The 15,177-nt window shown below is 45.7% G+C and overlaps 1 protein-coding gene across 1 annotated transcript in view; it reads right to left on the bottom strand.

Annotated features, from left to right (window-relative positions):
* COL20A1 (collagen type XX alpha 1 chain) overlaps nt 1-15,177 on the bottom strand; it is a gene marked incomplete at both ends in the record, with an annotated part of 43,870 nt that overhangs the window by 11,249 nt on the left and 17,444 nt on the right. Inside the window, 11 exons of the mRNA XM_080628140.1 lie at nt 18-104; nt 684-761; nt 2,740-2,898; nt 3,637-3,746; nt 4,371-4,513; nt 5,675-5,813; nt 7,387-7,425; nt 10,223-10,279; nt 10,580-10,709; nt 11,351-11,493; nt 14,622-14,754. Of these exons, the coding sequence (XP_080484266.1) occupies nt 18-104; nt 684-761; nt 2,740-2,898; nt 3,637-3,746; nt 4,371-4,513; nt 5,675-5,813; nt 7,387-7,425; nt 10,223-10,279; nt 10,580-10,709; nt 11,351-11,493; nt 14,622-14,754 (1,218 nt within the window). The remainder of the gene's footprint in view (nt 1-17; nt 105-683; nt 762-2,739; nt 2,899-3,636; nt 3,747-4,370; nt 4,514-5,674; nt 5,814-7,386; nt 7,426-10,222; nt 10,280-10,579; nt 10,710-11,350; nt 11,494-14,621; nt 14,755-15,177) is intronic.

Raw genomic sequence — 15,177 nt, 5'->3', positions numbered from 1 at the left:
GGAAAGGGTGAACTTACAGGGGGCCCTGGAGGTCCTGGTAAGCCCGGGCGGCCAGAAGTACAAGAGCAGGCAGGAGCTAAGGAAGGGCAGGTCTCCTCATCCCTCTGAAACAAAAGCAAACCAATGTGGCATGAGCAGCTTGTAGCAAGGGCAGGGTGGATTTGCACAGGTAACGTTTGCAGTGCTTCAAAATTCAGTCTTTCAGCTGGAGAAAAGCAGAAATCTTCTCCACTGAGAGATTTTTGTGAGCAGTGGAGTGATTCGTCAAGGAATAAGTTCAGACAAAGAAATATGAACCAGCCCTGCCTGAAATTCAATGTATACTGGAAGGTGCTTTTCTCCTTGCTAAATATTTATCCTCCTCACAAAGCAAGTGTCTATATTGAGGAGAAACTCAAAAGGATGAGCAGGGGGATGCTGTGACTCAGGGCTGAGGTGGCAGCAGAGCCATAGGACTGTCAGGGCTGCTGCCACAGGTGAGGTCACTGCACCAGGATTTGGAGTTCTATTTCCTTCTGAAGCAAACACAGTTCTGTTCACTTCGAGAAACTCACAGATGTTCTTCCCAAAAGAAAAGGGGGATAAAATGTTTTCCCTCTTGAGTTCATTTATTTGCAGTGTCACTTGAGTGCCATGGACATCATCCTTCATGTCAATTAGCAGAGGGGTCCCTCTTGTCTTACCAGCGCAGGGAGATCACAGCATCTGTCTTCCTCTGCCCCTGTGCTGCTGCAGGTGATCTGCAAAGACTGCAGCTGGAACTGTGGGAGAAAGAGAGTTTGACAGGGAAGCAGCATTGGCACAGATGGTCCATTACCAAATCTCGTGGCATTCAAGTGCTACCAATAACCTTCAGTGATAATTCGTCAGGACTCTTCCATGTGATCCCAACTATAACTGTGCCCCACAAAAGCCAGAGCATCAAAGCACCCCCAGCCACCGAGTGTTTTACAAGCCTTCAGGTCTCTGTGCCTTGCTAAGCAAGTCAACAGGAAGGCAGCTCCACGCCAGAAGAAGCCAAGCTTCCAATTTACACACGATCCTGCAGTAGCAGGCAGGTTCTCAAGTAATTGGGCTTCAGCATCACCAAAGTGTGAAATCAAGCTTTGCTTTGCTTCCCTTAGGGACACGGAGATAAGAGTCAATGTGGCAGCAGCAGTTCCCAGAACAGATGTGACCCCAACCTGTCTTTCTCACCACATCCCTCACAACTGCCACATCTTCCTGTTCTGATTAACAAAGGACCAGACCCTGCACAAAGCCAAACCAAACTAATGAGGCAGAGATAGATCCTTTTTCTTCCCTTCACACCATTTCTCATCTTTGCTTTTTAATTCCACTCTATGCATTTAACAGCGAGCAGCCCAGGGAGTGTGACATGCAGCATACAGATCCAGATAAGCCCATAAATCAAGCAGCATTTAAAGATAAATTAAATCAGGTTCTGTGATACCCAGTAATGAGGCACTGCCTTCTCAAGGGCAGCAGAGCTGTGAAAGATGGGAAACTCTGCTGCGCTTGAAAGGCAATGGGAGTAGGAACAGCATGAAGATCATTACTTAGCTAGATCTGTCTACTAAGCCATTAGCAGGGAGAATTGGGAGGGACAAGGAAAGCACAGATTCCTGCCTCTTTGGCCACAGGCTGGTGATCAAATTGCCATAGGATTTATCTAGGAAATAAGTAAATAATGCTTGGATACCACTGTCCCCCGCTTTATTATGGAGCTGACCCCATATCTTACAGGCAATTCCTGTGTCCACTTTTTTCCCCAGTATATCCCAGCTTCTCTCTTTGCAGTTGGGGAGGTATATGGGACAAACTGGTTTTTACTGCACTGCTCTGAGGCAAGGGAAGCTGTAAATAACTGATGTGCTGTTTTCCCCTGGACTTCTGGAGCTAAAAGCAGAGCCAGGGAGTAAAAGCTTCACGTTAGTCATGAAGGATTTCCTACAGTCCCATTAGCACATTGTGAGTGATGAACTTGCCCCTTATTCTGCACATATTTAACACTCCTCTTTTGTGGAGTAAATAAGGCAACAGGCTACCAGGTGATCCCATAGAGGGGTACACTACTGCCCTTAGGACAGTGCACTGGGCTGTCACAGAGCATGGCACTGACTTCACACTTTCCCTTATCCTTACTCTCATAGGGAATGTGATGCAGTCCCTGCTGTGTGATGCATCAGGGACGTGCCTGCAGGCTGGCATTGAGTGTTTGAGTTGTTTTTCAAGTAGCAGCTGACAAAAAGCCTCTGTCATTATTTTCCTATCATTTACACGCAGATAAGCAAACCCAAACACGCTGGAGACTGAGGCACATCCTGCCCTGTTGCCTTTGCCGATAGCACTCACTGGAGGCTGATGTGCCCAACCTTCCCTTGCAGAAGCAATTCCCAAACCCTCCTGTCTGCTTCAGCATCCTAGTGCAGGATCTGCGCTTCCCCCATCCCCAGAGGGTGCAGTCAGCTGAAGGCAGCTCCGGGGACACGCTCATGCTGCTGCCTGCAATCACAGCTCTCACACAGAGGTGGGAGGCGAAGGGGGAGATGCATGAGCTTGGCAAGCTCATTAAAATCACAGAGATCAGCAGGATCAGGACACAGTCGTGCGTCACAGCAGCGTTTGGAGGCATTTAGAGTCAGAATGATGTGAGATGGCACTCCTCCCCATCTGCCCACCTTAGCTCCAAGCTCCAAATCTAAGCCCTCCCCATCTCCAACACCACTGAGGACTCACTGGTGTGGACCCACTCCTGGGTCCTCTGGTCCTGGTCACTTTTCCCAGCATGATGAAGCCAGCAGTGGAGATGCTGCCCACGGTGTTGATGGGTTTCTCGGTTATTTTCTTACAGTCCACATAGAGTTTGATCTTGAAGTGGCTCACGGCCACGTGTACCTGGGTGGTGGGTGGAAAGAGAAGGGTTGGAGCTTCATGAGGAGATGAAGGAGTCTTTTACAGACAGTAATGACTTCTACCCAGTTCCCAGCCTGCTGCTGGTGCTGGTGGTGTGGTTTTAATGAGCAGACAGATCAAGGGGGCTCAGGAAGAAGTTTCAATATGTGCCACGTCTGCTGTGCAACACTGCACTTCTCCCTGACATTCCCCTCACCTCTCCTTAGGAAAAGCCCTTCTGGAGCTGAAGTATTAAATAATTCAGTTTTCAGAACTAGCTGAAGAATGGAACCATCTACAGATACTGAGAGAAAGTGCTTGTTGCTTATTTGGGTGGATACCTTTGCTCTGAGGACACAGATGGCCAAAAACCCCTGTTATGGGTGATAAGGTGGCCTTATCTGAAGGCTGTATTCTTCATTCTATTCACCAAAATCCCAAATTCTAAAAAATATTTAGTTTTCAAATTTTCCTTCTTATTAAGACCTAAGTTTTGGAGTTTCTGCAGGGAAACGGAAGCAACCAACATGTGGAAATCATATTTTGAACATGTGATGAACCTTAATTCTTCACAATTATAAACTTAAGCCTATCAAATAGGGTTGCCAGTTCCCCAGCAATCTGGATGCAAAGCATCTCTGTATAATCACTCCTCACTTTGAACTATTCACATTGATGGTATTAATACTCCCAGCCTGGAGTGAGATCGTGAGCCACATTCCTCCCTCTCTTGATAAGGACCTTATGAAAGCTCCCGTAGAATATCTTCTTCACTTCCTGCTGGTCGAAGGAGACTTCCTGCAGATCAGCCTTGTAGTCATGGTTGAAATAGGTCAAGGATTTCTTACTGGCTACAGGGAAAAAAGGACAAATAACAGCTTAGAATTAAAAGGGAAATTGTTTTCACCCACATGCAAACAATAGTAAATAAATAAGCTTAATAATAACAATAATAATTAATAAATAAGGGATCAAACTTAAACAGGGGAAGTTTAGATTGGATATAAGGAAGAAATTCTTTACTGTGAGGGTGGTGAGGCACTGGAATGGGTTGCCCAGGGAGGTTGTGAATGCTCCATCCTTGGCGGTGTTCAAGGCCAGGTTGGATGAGGCCTTGGGAGACATGGTTTAGTGTGAGGTGGGGAGTTGGAACTGAATGATCTTAAGGTCCTTTCCAACCCTAACTATTCTATGATTCTATAATTCTAAGCTTAAACATAGTGAAAGACTTCATATATTATAATGAAATACTTCTATACAGTGGAAAAGAAAAGGAATATGGAAAAATAATGTGTTACAAGTAAAATAAAAAAGAAAACATGTCTTTTAATTACAGTAGGCAGCATTTAAAATGCAAGGCTGGCAGCAACAACAAAGCTTCCCCAAAAGCTGCTGCTGTATAACAAAACCATTAGAAGTTTCCAAGTGAATGCATGCAAATACCTGAATTGAATGTATTCAACAAGAAACCTTACGGTCAAGGTTAACACCGAGGAGAGGCTGGAAGTCCTCATCTGTTATTTGCCACACAGCAAAAGGCTCCCTGGGGGCCTCAGGCACGAGACGCAGGAGGAAGCTGATGGTGTGCTCGGGTGGGATGGCAAAGAGGTGGATGTCACTGGAATGAGACAAGCCAAGGAAGCATCAGTGGCTTATAGCAGCAAAAGCCAACAGGCAGCATCCTACAGAGAGGCTCATCCATCATGTTTCTTGGGCAGGGTGGCCTGGAAAAGCTTCACCCCTGGCAGATGAACATGATAACACCAGGAGAGAGCCTGGTCCCTATTTTGGCATCCTCCTGGGGCTGTTGAAGCCTGTGCTGAGCCCTCAAGGACCTTACTCTCATGCTGGGAGGGATACCCAGGTGGAGGAGTCAGTGTCAGTCCATCACTGCCAGAGCTGCCTTGGGGAATGCCAAGACACAGTGAGTGCAGCCTTAACGCTTTGTAAAACAGAACCCAGTGGTAGCTTACAAAACTCCCCTGACAGGCTCCAGAACACTCCTCCAGGTCTTCCTCTTCAAGAAAGAGGAATAATCACCATGTATCATGCAGTAAATCTTTAAACCTTGGCAGAAATCAGTGTAAGTGCCCTTCAGGGCACAGAGCCCACAGAAAGCACCCTCTGGGTCCCCACATTCCTACTGCAGATCTTGGGCTCAATGCTGGAGCTCAGGACCATGCAGTGATGCCCATCAGCAGATGCTGACACAACCCAGCTCCCTCCACAGCTGCTGCCGAACTTGTCAGAGCACACTGGCCAGGAGCAGCAGTGAGAGGATGCAAGGCAATGAAGAAGGTCAAATTGGTTATGCCTGAAATACATCTGTAATCTGAAACAGGAGACATTTGCATGGGCATATACACACTCATCAAGCATCTTTTCCAGGCTGATTCATAAGTAATGCCAGGTTCTTCTTCCTCTCTCTGTTTCTGAAGGAGTAATGTCCTTGGAAAGGCAGATGTCCCAGCTAAACAAAAGGATTTGCCCATGATTTTCCAAGCATTTAGACCAAAGAGTTCTCTGAATATCCCTCACTCTGTTTACTCTAAGAAGCTTTGTTTCTTTAACTAAAATTAAACGGAGCCAGTGCCTCAGTGATTAGGTTTTAACCAAAGAAGCCCTGAATGTCTGGAGTCACATCATTCCTGATTTATGACCATAAAAATGAATGAGGTCATGGGACTCTGCAGAGAGGCTCCAACACAACCAAACAGGGTCAAATCACAAACCAGTGCCAGTGGTTACTCCTTCTCATCAATACAGATTCTGCTCCCACCTGGTCCTCAGGGTGAGCTGAGTGTCTCTGAACAGGGTGAAGGTACGGGAGCCACTGAATATGAATGGCTCCATAGCTACGCCTTTAACGGAGGCATATTCCTTCTCTACTAAGCCAAAAGCTTCCATCATATCAAATCCTGGAACAAAGGGAAACAGTAAAGTAAGTGATTAGTAATTGAAGAGCAGGTAGAATTAGCCTTTAGCTAGCATTGAGCGGGCAATAGGAGAAAACACCATAGTGACATGACAGCAGCCAGGCTGTGCACAGAAACCTGGAGCGTACTCCACAAGTGGCAGCCAAGGGAAATAGTTCGTGTCTGTGCCCTCTGTGTATATTTGCTGTAATCTCTCTCTCTGGGAGGAAAGATGAAGACTTTCACAACTGCATTTGCAAATCCTCAGAATGAGAAAGACATTACTCCAACTATTTCTCCTTTTCAACCAGATGCAAAACTATCATCTTCAAAAGACATGGAACCAGTCCAGTAAGCGCTAGCAGGGAGAGAGAATTATTTTGCTCTGAAATGCCTTCAATGTAAGAGTCAGAAAAAATCAGAAAGAACTTCAATACATGAACGTTTCCATTTCTCTCTATTTTCACAAGACACCCAGGGGTGACCTGCCTCATGTGGTCCACAGAGTGACTCTCGCCTGACATCTCTGACATCCCTCCCTGGCTCATGCAGCTTCATCTCACTCACCAGCTCCTCATTTAAACCTCGGAGTCATTTTCTCATTTCAGTTTCTTGCTCAGCAAGACAAGATCTTGCAATTGGGGTTCTTTCTTTTTTCCTGGTTTATCTGAGTTTGCAGCAGGCTGGGATGAAGGAGATGATAGCTCATTCTTTACCAAACAGAAAAGCTACAACTTCATTTCAATGCAGTGCTTTCAGTCTGGATTCCCTACCCCTTCAATGCTCTGCAGTTTCTTGGCTTGAGGTTTTGTTTCACCTGGCGGTTGGTCCAGGGTGCTTTTCCCAACAGTACCAGGGAGTTTGCCAAGAGAAATGACCTACTTGAGAACCATTTATCTCCAATATGGAGCTTCTGGCACTGGACCTTCCTTTAAGACATGCAGGAAATATTGTAGAGACTGAAAACAAGGTTTAAATCCCAATTATAAACATAATGTAGTATGATCATATTGTTATAGTACTGTGAATCTGCCATGTAATGGTTCCAGTGAGCTGCTAAGGAAAGGGGCTACTCCTGCCACCTCTGTCAAGGAGGAGGAGAAGAGATCAACATTTGCTGTGGCAGGAGAAATGGGAGCTTGCTATCCCAACAAAGCCTGTGCAGTCTGGCTGCAGAGAGCTCGTTGGGTATTTAAACCTCCTGAAGAAGATGCCGAGGTGATGTTGGTGAGAGTTTTCCTTGAGGAGCCTCCAAGAGTTAGCAATCAAAATCCTCTTCAAATTCAACAGCTGTTTGAAGCTTTGCTTCCTTAAGCCCAGTGAAAACCCTGGCATTAAGTTCTAACGGCTGAGAGTATGAGCTGGTGGTGCATACCAATTCAGTTAGTGCAGGATGTTGTCCTACCTGGTAAAGGACATGTTCTTATTTCACTTCCCAAGCTTCTCCCCTTTCCCTTAGGAAATTCCCTCCCATTTCCCCCCTTGCTCAGCTCCTGCATGTTTCTCAGAAGCAAAGACCACATTGTGTTTTCACATTCACAGCCCAGCACCACTGAGGTTTGATGTGCTACTGTACCTCTTATGGAGCCTTTGGTAGAGCTGATGATGGGGCAGGCTGTGAGAAGGAAATAGAAGGGAAAAACTGTTAGGGAAATAGAGACAGTGAGGGATTATGGAAGCAAAATGAACACAGTTCCTCTAGGTAGAACAATGGAAAAACACAGCCAAACTTAGAACATTCTACAGCTTAATTCAAAGCTTTAACCTTGTTTTTATATGGGGAGGGAGAGACAATTTATGTGTATGCAAACATAAAGGTTGCTCCTTGGCTTGCCCATCACAAAACCAGAAGTACTGTCTTTCGTCAAACGTCTTCATGGTTGCTTTTGACTGACTCACCTGGCACCTTACCATACAAAACACAAGGAAGCATTATGTGCTGCAAGTTCCTCTTTAAAAACAGACATCAAACCACTAATTTATTATTTTTAATAGTCCTTTTACTGCAATATGCACCTTAATGATGGTGTAAATAAAGGAAGATTTCTGCAGCTCCAAATGTTGTACCTGAAACTCAAAATACACACAGCAAAACTGTCTATCTTAACCGGAGAGCTTGGCTTTGGAACTCTTCAGGGAAACACAACAAGTTTGGCCAAAGTTTTGCAGTTTGCATGTCAGAAATTCCCTTGATGAATTCTCTAAGATCCCACAGGACAGAAAGCAAAGTCAGAGAAGAAAAGCCTGCAATGTGAAGCTGGAACATGAGGCACCGTGGTTACGAGCACTCTCCATTTATAAAGCTCAGGTAAACGGGTGTTTTAGAAAGCAGTGCACGAATGCTACTTTCAATTATCTGCTAAGAAGTAAATCCCAGGCCATGAATGCCAGCTGGAGCTGGGACAAAGGGAATGCTTGACGCAAAAGGAGAAATGTCCCTGAAAATCAAGGACGCTCGACAAGATGGGCTACTTCATGAAAAGTTTTCTAGGTCAGCAGTATCATAGAATCTTACAGATCATTATACTGAGGTTTCATTATAGTCTTGCTATTGCTATTCTTCAATGTCATTTCATACCTCCTCAGAAAAGCAGAGCTTCCCATTGTCCACACCTAACTTCTGTAAAATGAGTTAAAAACATTAAAGGGGGTGACTTACCCTCCCCAAGGTACCTGAGATTGCCAAGTCTGTAGGAGTTTCAATGCCGTTCTTCATTATCAAGACATACATCAAAGAAAGGGCACCCAAACCTATGACTTTGATGGCTATGGGACTGCTGAAGCCAGGAGTTAAACCACAAAGACTTATAGGTTGCCATGACCTCTGTTATTCAACCTGATGAATAGTTTTCTACATACATATATACTGCGATTCCTTTAGAATTTGGTATAAAACTATTGCAGGGAATCTATAGAAACCATCTAAGAAATCAGTTACTGAAACTTAAGCCTCAAAAAGCATCACTTTGAGCCTGACCAGCCCCTGGTTGTGGAGCCATGTCCTGTATCCAGGATTGTCTGACTTCTATCTACAAGCTACACACTGGTCTTTCTCTTCCCCTTCCAGAAACAAACCACCTTTCCAAAGGTGAAGCATTGCTCAGAATTAAAGCATGATAAAGTAAAGAAATCCCCCCAGCATGATATAAGCAGGCTGTAAACTTGCTCATTTACCAGGTATGTGACTTTTTTGCTCGGGTCTGATTTTCTCCTCCTGACCCTTGCCTCGGCCCCAGTATCCCTCTTGCTGACATCCCTGGAAATTCTCACCTCCTTTCCAGGCTGGAAGCACCTGGAGTGCTCACAGCTCTTTGATCTGGCTTATGTTCAGCTTACAGGAAGAGTATGGGAGTCAGGGTAAGGATCCCTGACACTGGCACTTTGCACTCCTGCTTTGAAGGTTTTTTCCTGGCCTTTCCAGCCTGGGAATCCTACTGCCTTGTTGTTCTCTTTGCTTTTCTCCCCAAGTCCCAGCCAAATGCAATTATTAAGTGTATAATAAACATCCGTGGGTTGGAACTGGATGAACTTTGAGGTCCCTTCCAACCCAAACCATTCTATGAGTCTGTGATGATTCACACACCTGCAGCCTCAGAGCATTTCTCTCAATAATGTGGTTACATATAAAGGTTGGAGTCTCACTGCACATCTAACAGTTTCCCAGCACTATTACATATTGTCTCCACATCTTCAAAAAAAGAGATACTTTATAAACCACACCAAATTTAATATCTCTTCTATTGCCTTTTCAGCTACCGCAGCCAAACAGCTATATTCAATTCTACAAGGTGACTCATCAACCTGATGGGAGGATTGTTTTCTTCTTCAAAGTTCACAGGACTTTTCCACTGTGATTTCCTCACTAAGCCACTGGAAAACTTAGCCTGATACGTTCTTTGTTGGATATAAACTAAAGTTTTCCCATCCAATCTGCCTTATTCTTCCCTATTGGCTTCCCTCAATCAGTTTTGTTTAAAATCATTTCCAATATGCAGGGAGAGCCAGCGCTGCTGTAACGTCTGTATTCTAACATTTATTTCTTAACAACTTTTTATAGCCCTGTTAATTCAACATTCCTCACTAATCCAGTTTGTACTTTGCTTTCAACCAGCTGTGAGAACATATGCTCATTAAATTTAATAAGGGACATTACAGGGACCTTTCCTAAACCAGGTCCTTATTCCATTTGCTCCATTTTGGTGAAGCTGAGCAGAAACCCTCTAAAAATGCTATCAGAAGTGAGGTTGATTTTAAGCAGTTGTGTGGTTTCTGGCTGTCCCTTGGACAGTCCCCAAAGGCATCTGTCAGGAGATGACATACCCACTGCTGCCTGCTCTGCAGAGCCCATGCTCTGTGATTTGCTACTGAAAACACCCAACACAAAACCAAAGACTTTATAGGAGAGCATTTACCCTCTGTTTTAGATGGAATGAATCCTCGTATCGAAGGGAATTTAGACAACACAGGAGCTGAAAGAGAAAGCAATGCATGCATAAGCTTGTAACTCAGGACCACAATGCCTGGCTCAGCACCAGGATGTTACCAGCCCTTCCCAGTCGTCCTGGAATTGCCACTAATTCACAGGAGTGCAGAAATTAGAGCAGGATTATCCCTTTTCAAGGTGACCCTTGCATCTACCCTGCTGAGCAAAATCACAGCCTTGGCCATAGCCCAGTGCAAGCAAGACATTGCTGCCCCAATAGAGATTGCCTCAACACCGATAGATGGAAGGTTATGGGGACCATGCCCATTCTGGCTGATACACCTACCTGTCCGCCCCGTTGTGGATGTGATCTCACTCTCTCCTGTGTAGTGGATGGCAGAAACGGTCACCTTGTAGGCTCGATCAGGCAGCAGCGGCTGCAGGGTCACGCTGCTGCTTTTGCCAGAAGCCATGATCTACAGTGGGGTGAAAAAAGAGCCCAACACTTGGGCAGGCTTCCCCTTGTAGCTTACTCACAGCCCAGAGTTACATGGAGGGGTTCTAGTTGGGAGTCCTGGAACAGTGGTGCTCAGAGCAGCATCTCTGCTTAGTCCAGGCAACGCTGAGAGCAAGCCAAGGAAGCCTGGCTATGCATTGCCATTGGACAAGCTGTGTCCAGGGGAAGAACGTTCCCTATATAAAGATCCCAATATTCACAGTGTAAATGCAGCAGAAGCAGCTCATAACATGGTAGTCTGAATGGAAAAATCTGAGTTTGAAAAGGTTAGTATTTATCCTCCCTAAGTCAGAGGGGCAGTAGGCTTATCCTCTACTCCTCTGCCTTCAAGAATCCCCCATCCCAGTTCAGGGAGGAAGGAAAGCTGTGTTATCAGCAGCTTTGATGGACACAAATATCTTAATCACAAGGAATTCTGGAGGATCTCTCCACAAAGCAACACATCAGCAATTCAGAGGAAGAGATTTGGTTCTGTAGCCCTGCAAACCCACCATCCTTAAGGGAAACCCTACTGGAGTGAGCAGAGTTCCCCTGGCATGAAATTGTCTCCTTGTCCCTCTGGTCCGGAGCCTGTCATGTACAAAGGAGCGGGAAACTCACAGTTTGCTGAGCACCAGCATCAGACACAGGGTGGTAGGTGATTTTGTAGTGCTGTATGCGGCCGTCGGGGGGGGTCCAGTGGACCTGGAGGCTGGTGGGGGTCTCAGAGTCAATGAAGAGGTTGGTGGGTGGGCTCCGGGAATCTGCAATGGGAATTAAAGATGAACAGCATTAAAGGCAGGTATTAACGCCTATCTATACGGCCATCAGCGCTTGCTTCCAAGCCTATTTCTGAACACTTCAGTGCTCTGCTATGCAGTTAACCCATGCTCAGAGCAGAAGCTGTCACCTTGGGGACCAGGCAAGAGAGAAACCAATTCTGGAGGGATGCGCTTTGCCCAAGTACAGCACAGTACAACTCAAGCATTCAGCAATTCAAAGCCTAAGAGTCCTGGAAGTATGACAAAAAGATCCTTTTCCTTCCCTTTCCTTTCCCTTTCCCTTTCTTTTTGCTTTCCTTTCCCTTTACCTTTTTCTTTCTCCTTTCCTTTCCCAGACAAACACCAATGGATACCCTTCATAAAGACCCAAACTGCAACAGTTTTATTGCCAGTTCAACCTGGATCACACAACAAAGTTAATCCATCATAATTTCTAGTATTTTCCATATTTTCCATTCTGGTTTACAATTATGCTAAAGAAGCACCAAAGCAGCCAGCACACAACAGTTTGCTCATCCCACAACCCTGAGGAGGGCATCCAGAGCAATCTTAATTACCACAGAAGTCTTAGACAGAGAAAAAGGATCATTTTCCTCAGAAGAGACTAAAAATGATGGATGAGCCCTAGAGACAGTCAAAGACACACACGCAGGCTGTGCGATTTCTTACTGCAGTTTTACCTGTAAGGCTCTTCTGCCCACCCAGCAAAGTGTAGGGTGACCTGAGAGCACAGGTTGAATGAAGATCATTTGCATCTTCATCGATCTTCTTCCCTTTTCTGTATAAAATGAGCTTACTTTTCCTTAAGCTAAGGACTGCTAGCAGCTGAATCAGGCTGGGGCTGTTGCTGGGCATCACCTCAAGGTAAAGTGGAGAGGAAAACAAGTATGGGAGGCAAAATGACTACAACAGCACTGTTACTAGTGCTGCACCACACGTCCGCATCTTTGCTGGCTGCACCGGCTGTTTCCTTCAGCCGAGGTAAGGGAGGACTCTAAGTGAAGTTTAAAGGGAAAGTTAGGGAAAGTCTTCTGAGATGGGTTTATTCTGGAAAGCCCCCAGGCCTGGCAGGAGTTGATGGCATGGATCTGACAGCTGTGGAAAGGTCACCTCCTGAAGCTGCCCAGGAGGATAGAAGCCTCTCTGACACAGAGGACACCATCTGTGTCTTCTGTTACCTCTTGAACCTTCCATAGGAGGAATCCTGCTTGCTCTCGGGTCTAACCAGCATCACAGGCACATTTTCAGATAAGGGTAAAACCCTGGAGTCCACTCCATCACACACTCATCTGCAGTGGTTATATAGGGCATGTTTTCCCCTCGCCGCCACGGGTCGAAGCTTCTTTCCCACATTTCAATCCCTTTTATTTGTGATGTATGCTGTGCTAGGAAGAGCTCATTGAGGAGCTGGATAAAATTGAAGACGTTTATCAGCCCCAAGCTGGAGCTGCTGCTGGCATAGCTTAGCTAGAGGCATGGGGCACATAAGCTCTTTGTAATCCACTTCAGTGCAAAGTCAGTCAGTGTGGCTGAACTCAGTTTGACCATCAGTTCCCATCCAATATCTGTTTCTTTCTTCACACTAAAGATAGTAGGTTTTGCCCAAAACAGTAAGGATTGAAGTATAACCATATCCCAGAATTTCCCAGAGTCCTGCCTAGTGCCACATCTTCCCATACATCCATTGCACAAGCCTAAACAACTCACTGACATCCACAAGTGCCCAAGGTCAGCACTGCCACCTGGAAACCATCAGCCATCCCTTTTCCTGTGCCACTCCTCTCCTGTGGACACTTCTTACTTTAAACATTAAAACCAAAGGATCGTCATCAAAGACATCGATTGTAAATGCAAATATTGGCCCTGGGGACTGGCACTGATTCTATTGGGTGCCCAGAGCATCTTAGAATAGCTAGGGCTGGAAATCCTCAAATCTGATTCCTGTGAGCCCTTTGCTTTCTTCACGCAGCAAGGCAAAGTCTGACATCCCCAAGGCATCCTTGTTCCTGAACAAGGACAGCAGCTGACAAGCAGAAGTCAAATTGCTTTCCATGTCCCACCGGGGTGCCAACACGGTCAAGGACTGGCTTGTTCAAATGTGCCTGGAAGGGCACCATCACGTGTCATTTGCAGTGGGCTGAGGGAGCAACTCTAGCATTTGTAATTCATGGCTTGAAACAGCCATTCATTTTCCAAAGCCTCTGAACAGCTCTAACTGTCCCTTTGCCATTATACACCTGTAGGATGCTTCCTCTTTTCTGTTTTTTACACCAGTATGCAGCTCCTAAGTACTTGCTTGAGGTGGCCTTCTGTAAAGCAATGCTATTATTCCTCATTATTAATAAAACCCGAGCTTCTCATTTCCAGATTGCCATTTATTCTGCGCTTCATCAGCTCAGCACCAGCCTAAATGAGTTTATTCTGCAAAGGAGGTTGAGAGCTGAGAGATGGAGGAGGGGAAGTCTGCTGCTGTTGAATAAATTGTATTCCATTCACAGTGAATGGATTCCATTCAGTGCCAACAAAGCCATTATAGAGGCAATATTAATTAAGGGGACCTCTGCGAGTGCTACTTTTTACCCTCACATCCTGCCTGTACAAAGCAAGGTTTAGATAATGCTTCCAATCCAGAGTCTGCCGCAGGATTCTCTCTCATTTGTGTAAGTGCCCTCAGATGAAGCACAGCTCAGCAATGACGTAGCTGGAGAAACCCTCACCCTCCTTAAGAGACAATATTTTACTAACAGGAGACATTCATCATGCAGCACAGTGACACGTTCAGCTGAACACCCTGCAGAAAGCCAATTCATTTGCATCAGTGCACTACACAGAAAGAAGGAGGGGAAAGCAATGTATTCTACACGAAACACATTGCAAGGGTGTCAGATGCCTGCAAGAGGCACCAGCCTGCTTGTATTTGCCCAGCCTTTTGTCAGGACCAATTCAGAACACTGAGACAGAAGGCTAAATATCTCTAGCCCTTTTCAGACATTCAGCTTCAGGTTTTCAGAGCTGGAGATAATCAGATTTGTGGTCTGTGATGGGTTCTGAGGCATCTTGTGCCCTCTTTATTACCCTTAGGCTGTGGATACCAAGCACTGGTCACTTACTGGTCCTGTGCTGCACGGAAACGGTGTCACTTCGAGCACCATCTTTGTAATAGGCCCAGATGGATATTTTATAGTCAGTGTTCTTCTGCAAGCCTGGCAGAACAGCAGTTGCCACATTTCCAGCAATGGAGAGCTGCAGCAGGGGAAGAAATGAGTCAGTCAAGCTCCCAGGCATCCCCAAGCTAGTCCATGCCATCCAAGTGTCTGGCTCACACATTACCCGTAGGCACAAATGAGTTAGCACTGGGCCTCGAGGACAAAGTCTACTGTTGGGGGATGCACATCAAAGCAAAGGCAAAATTCCAGCCCTTATTAATGCAGAGAAGATACCCATGCATTGCAACTCAGGTATAGTCAGCAGCTGCTTCAGTGCCACAATGCAGTGCTCTGACACAAGGCAGTCAACCTGCCTGGAGCATGAAATCCTTTTGCTCGGTTCCCATCTTTTAGGTATGCTGAGGACAGAAGCCTCAGTACACCCCTATTCCAGCCCAAGTGGGAAGCATTGCATGAGAGGCTTGTGTACTTAAACCATCATTTAAACTTCTGTTTGCAC

Source organism: Psittacula echo, assembly GCF_963264785.1.
Source record: "Psittacula echo genome assembly, chromosome: 12".
Lineage (NCBI taxonomy): Eukaryota > Metazoa > Chordata > Aves > Psittaciformes > Psittacidae > Psittacula > Psittacula echo.
This window is presented reverse-complemented; position numbering and strand designations above follow the sequence as displayed.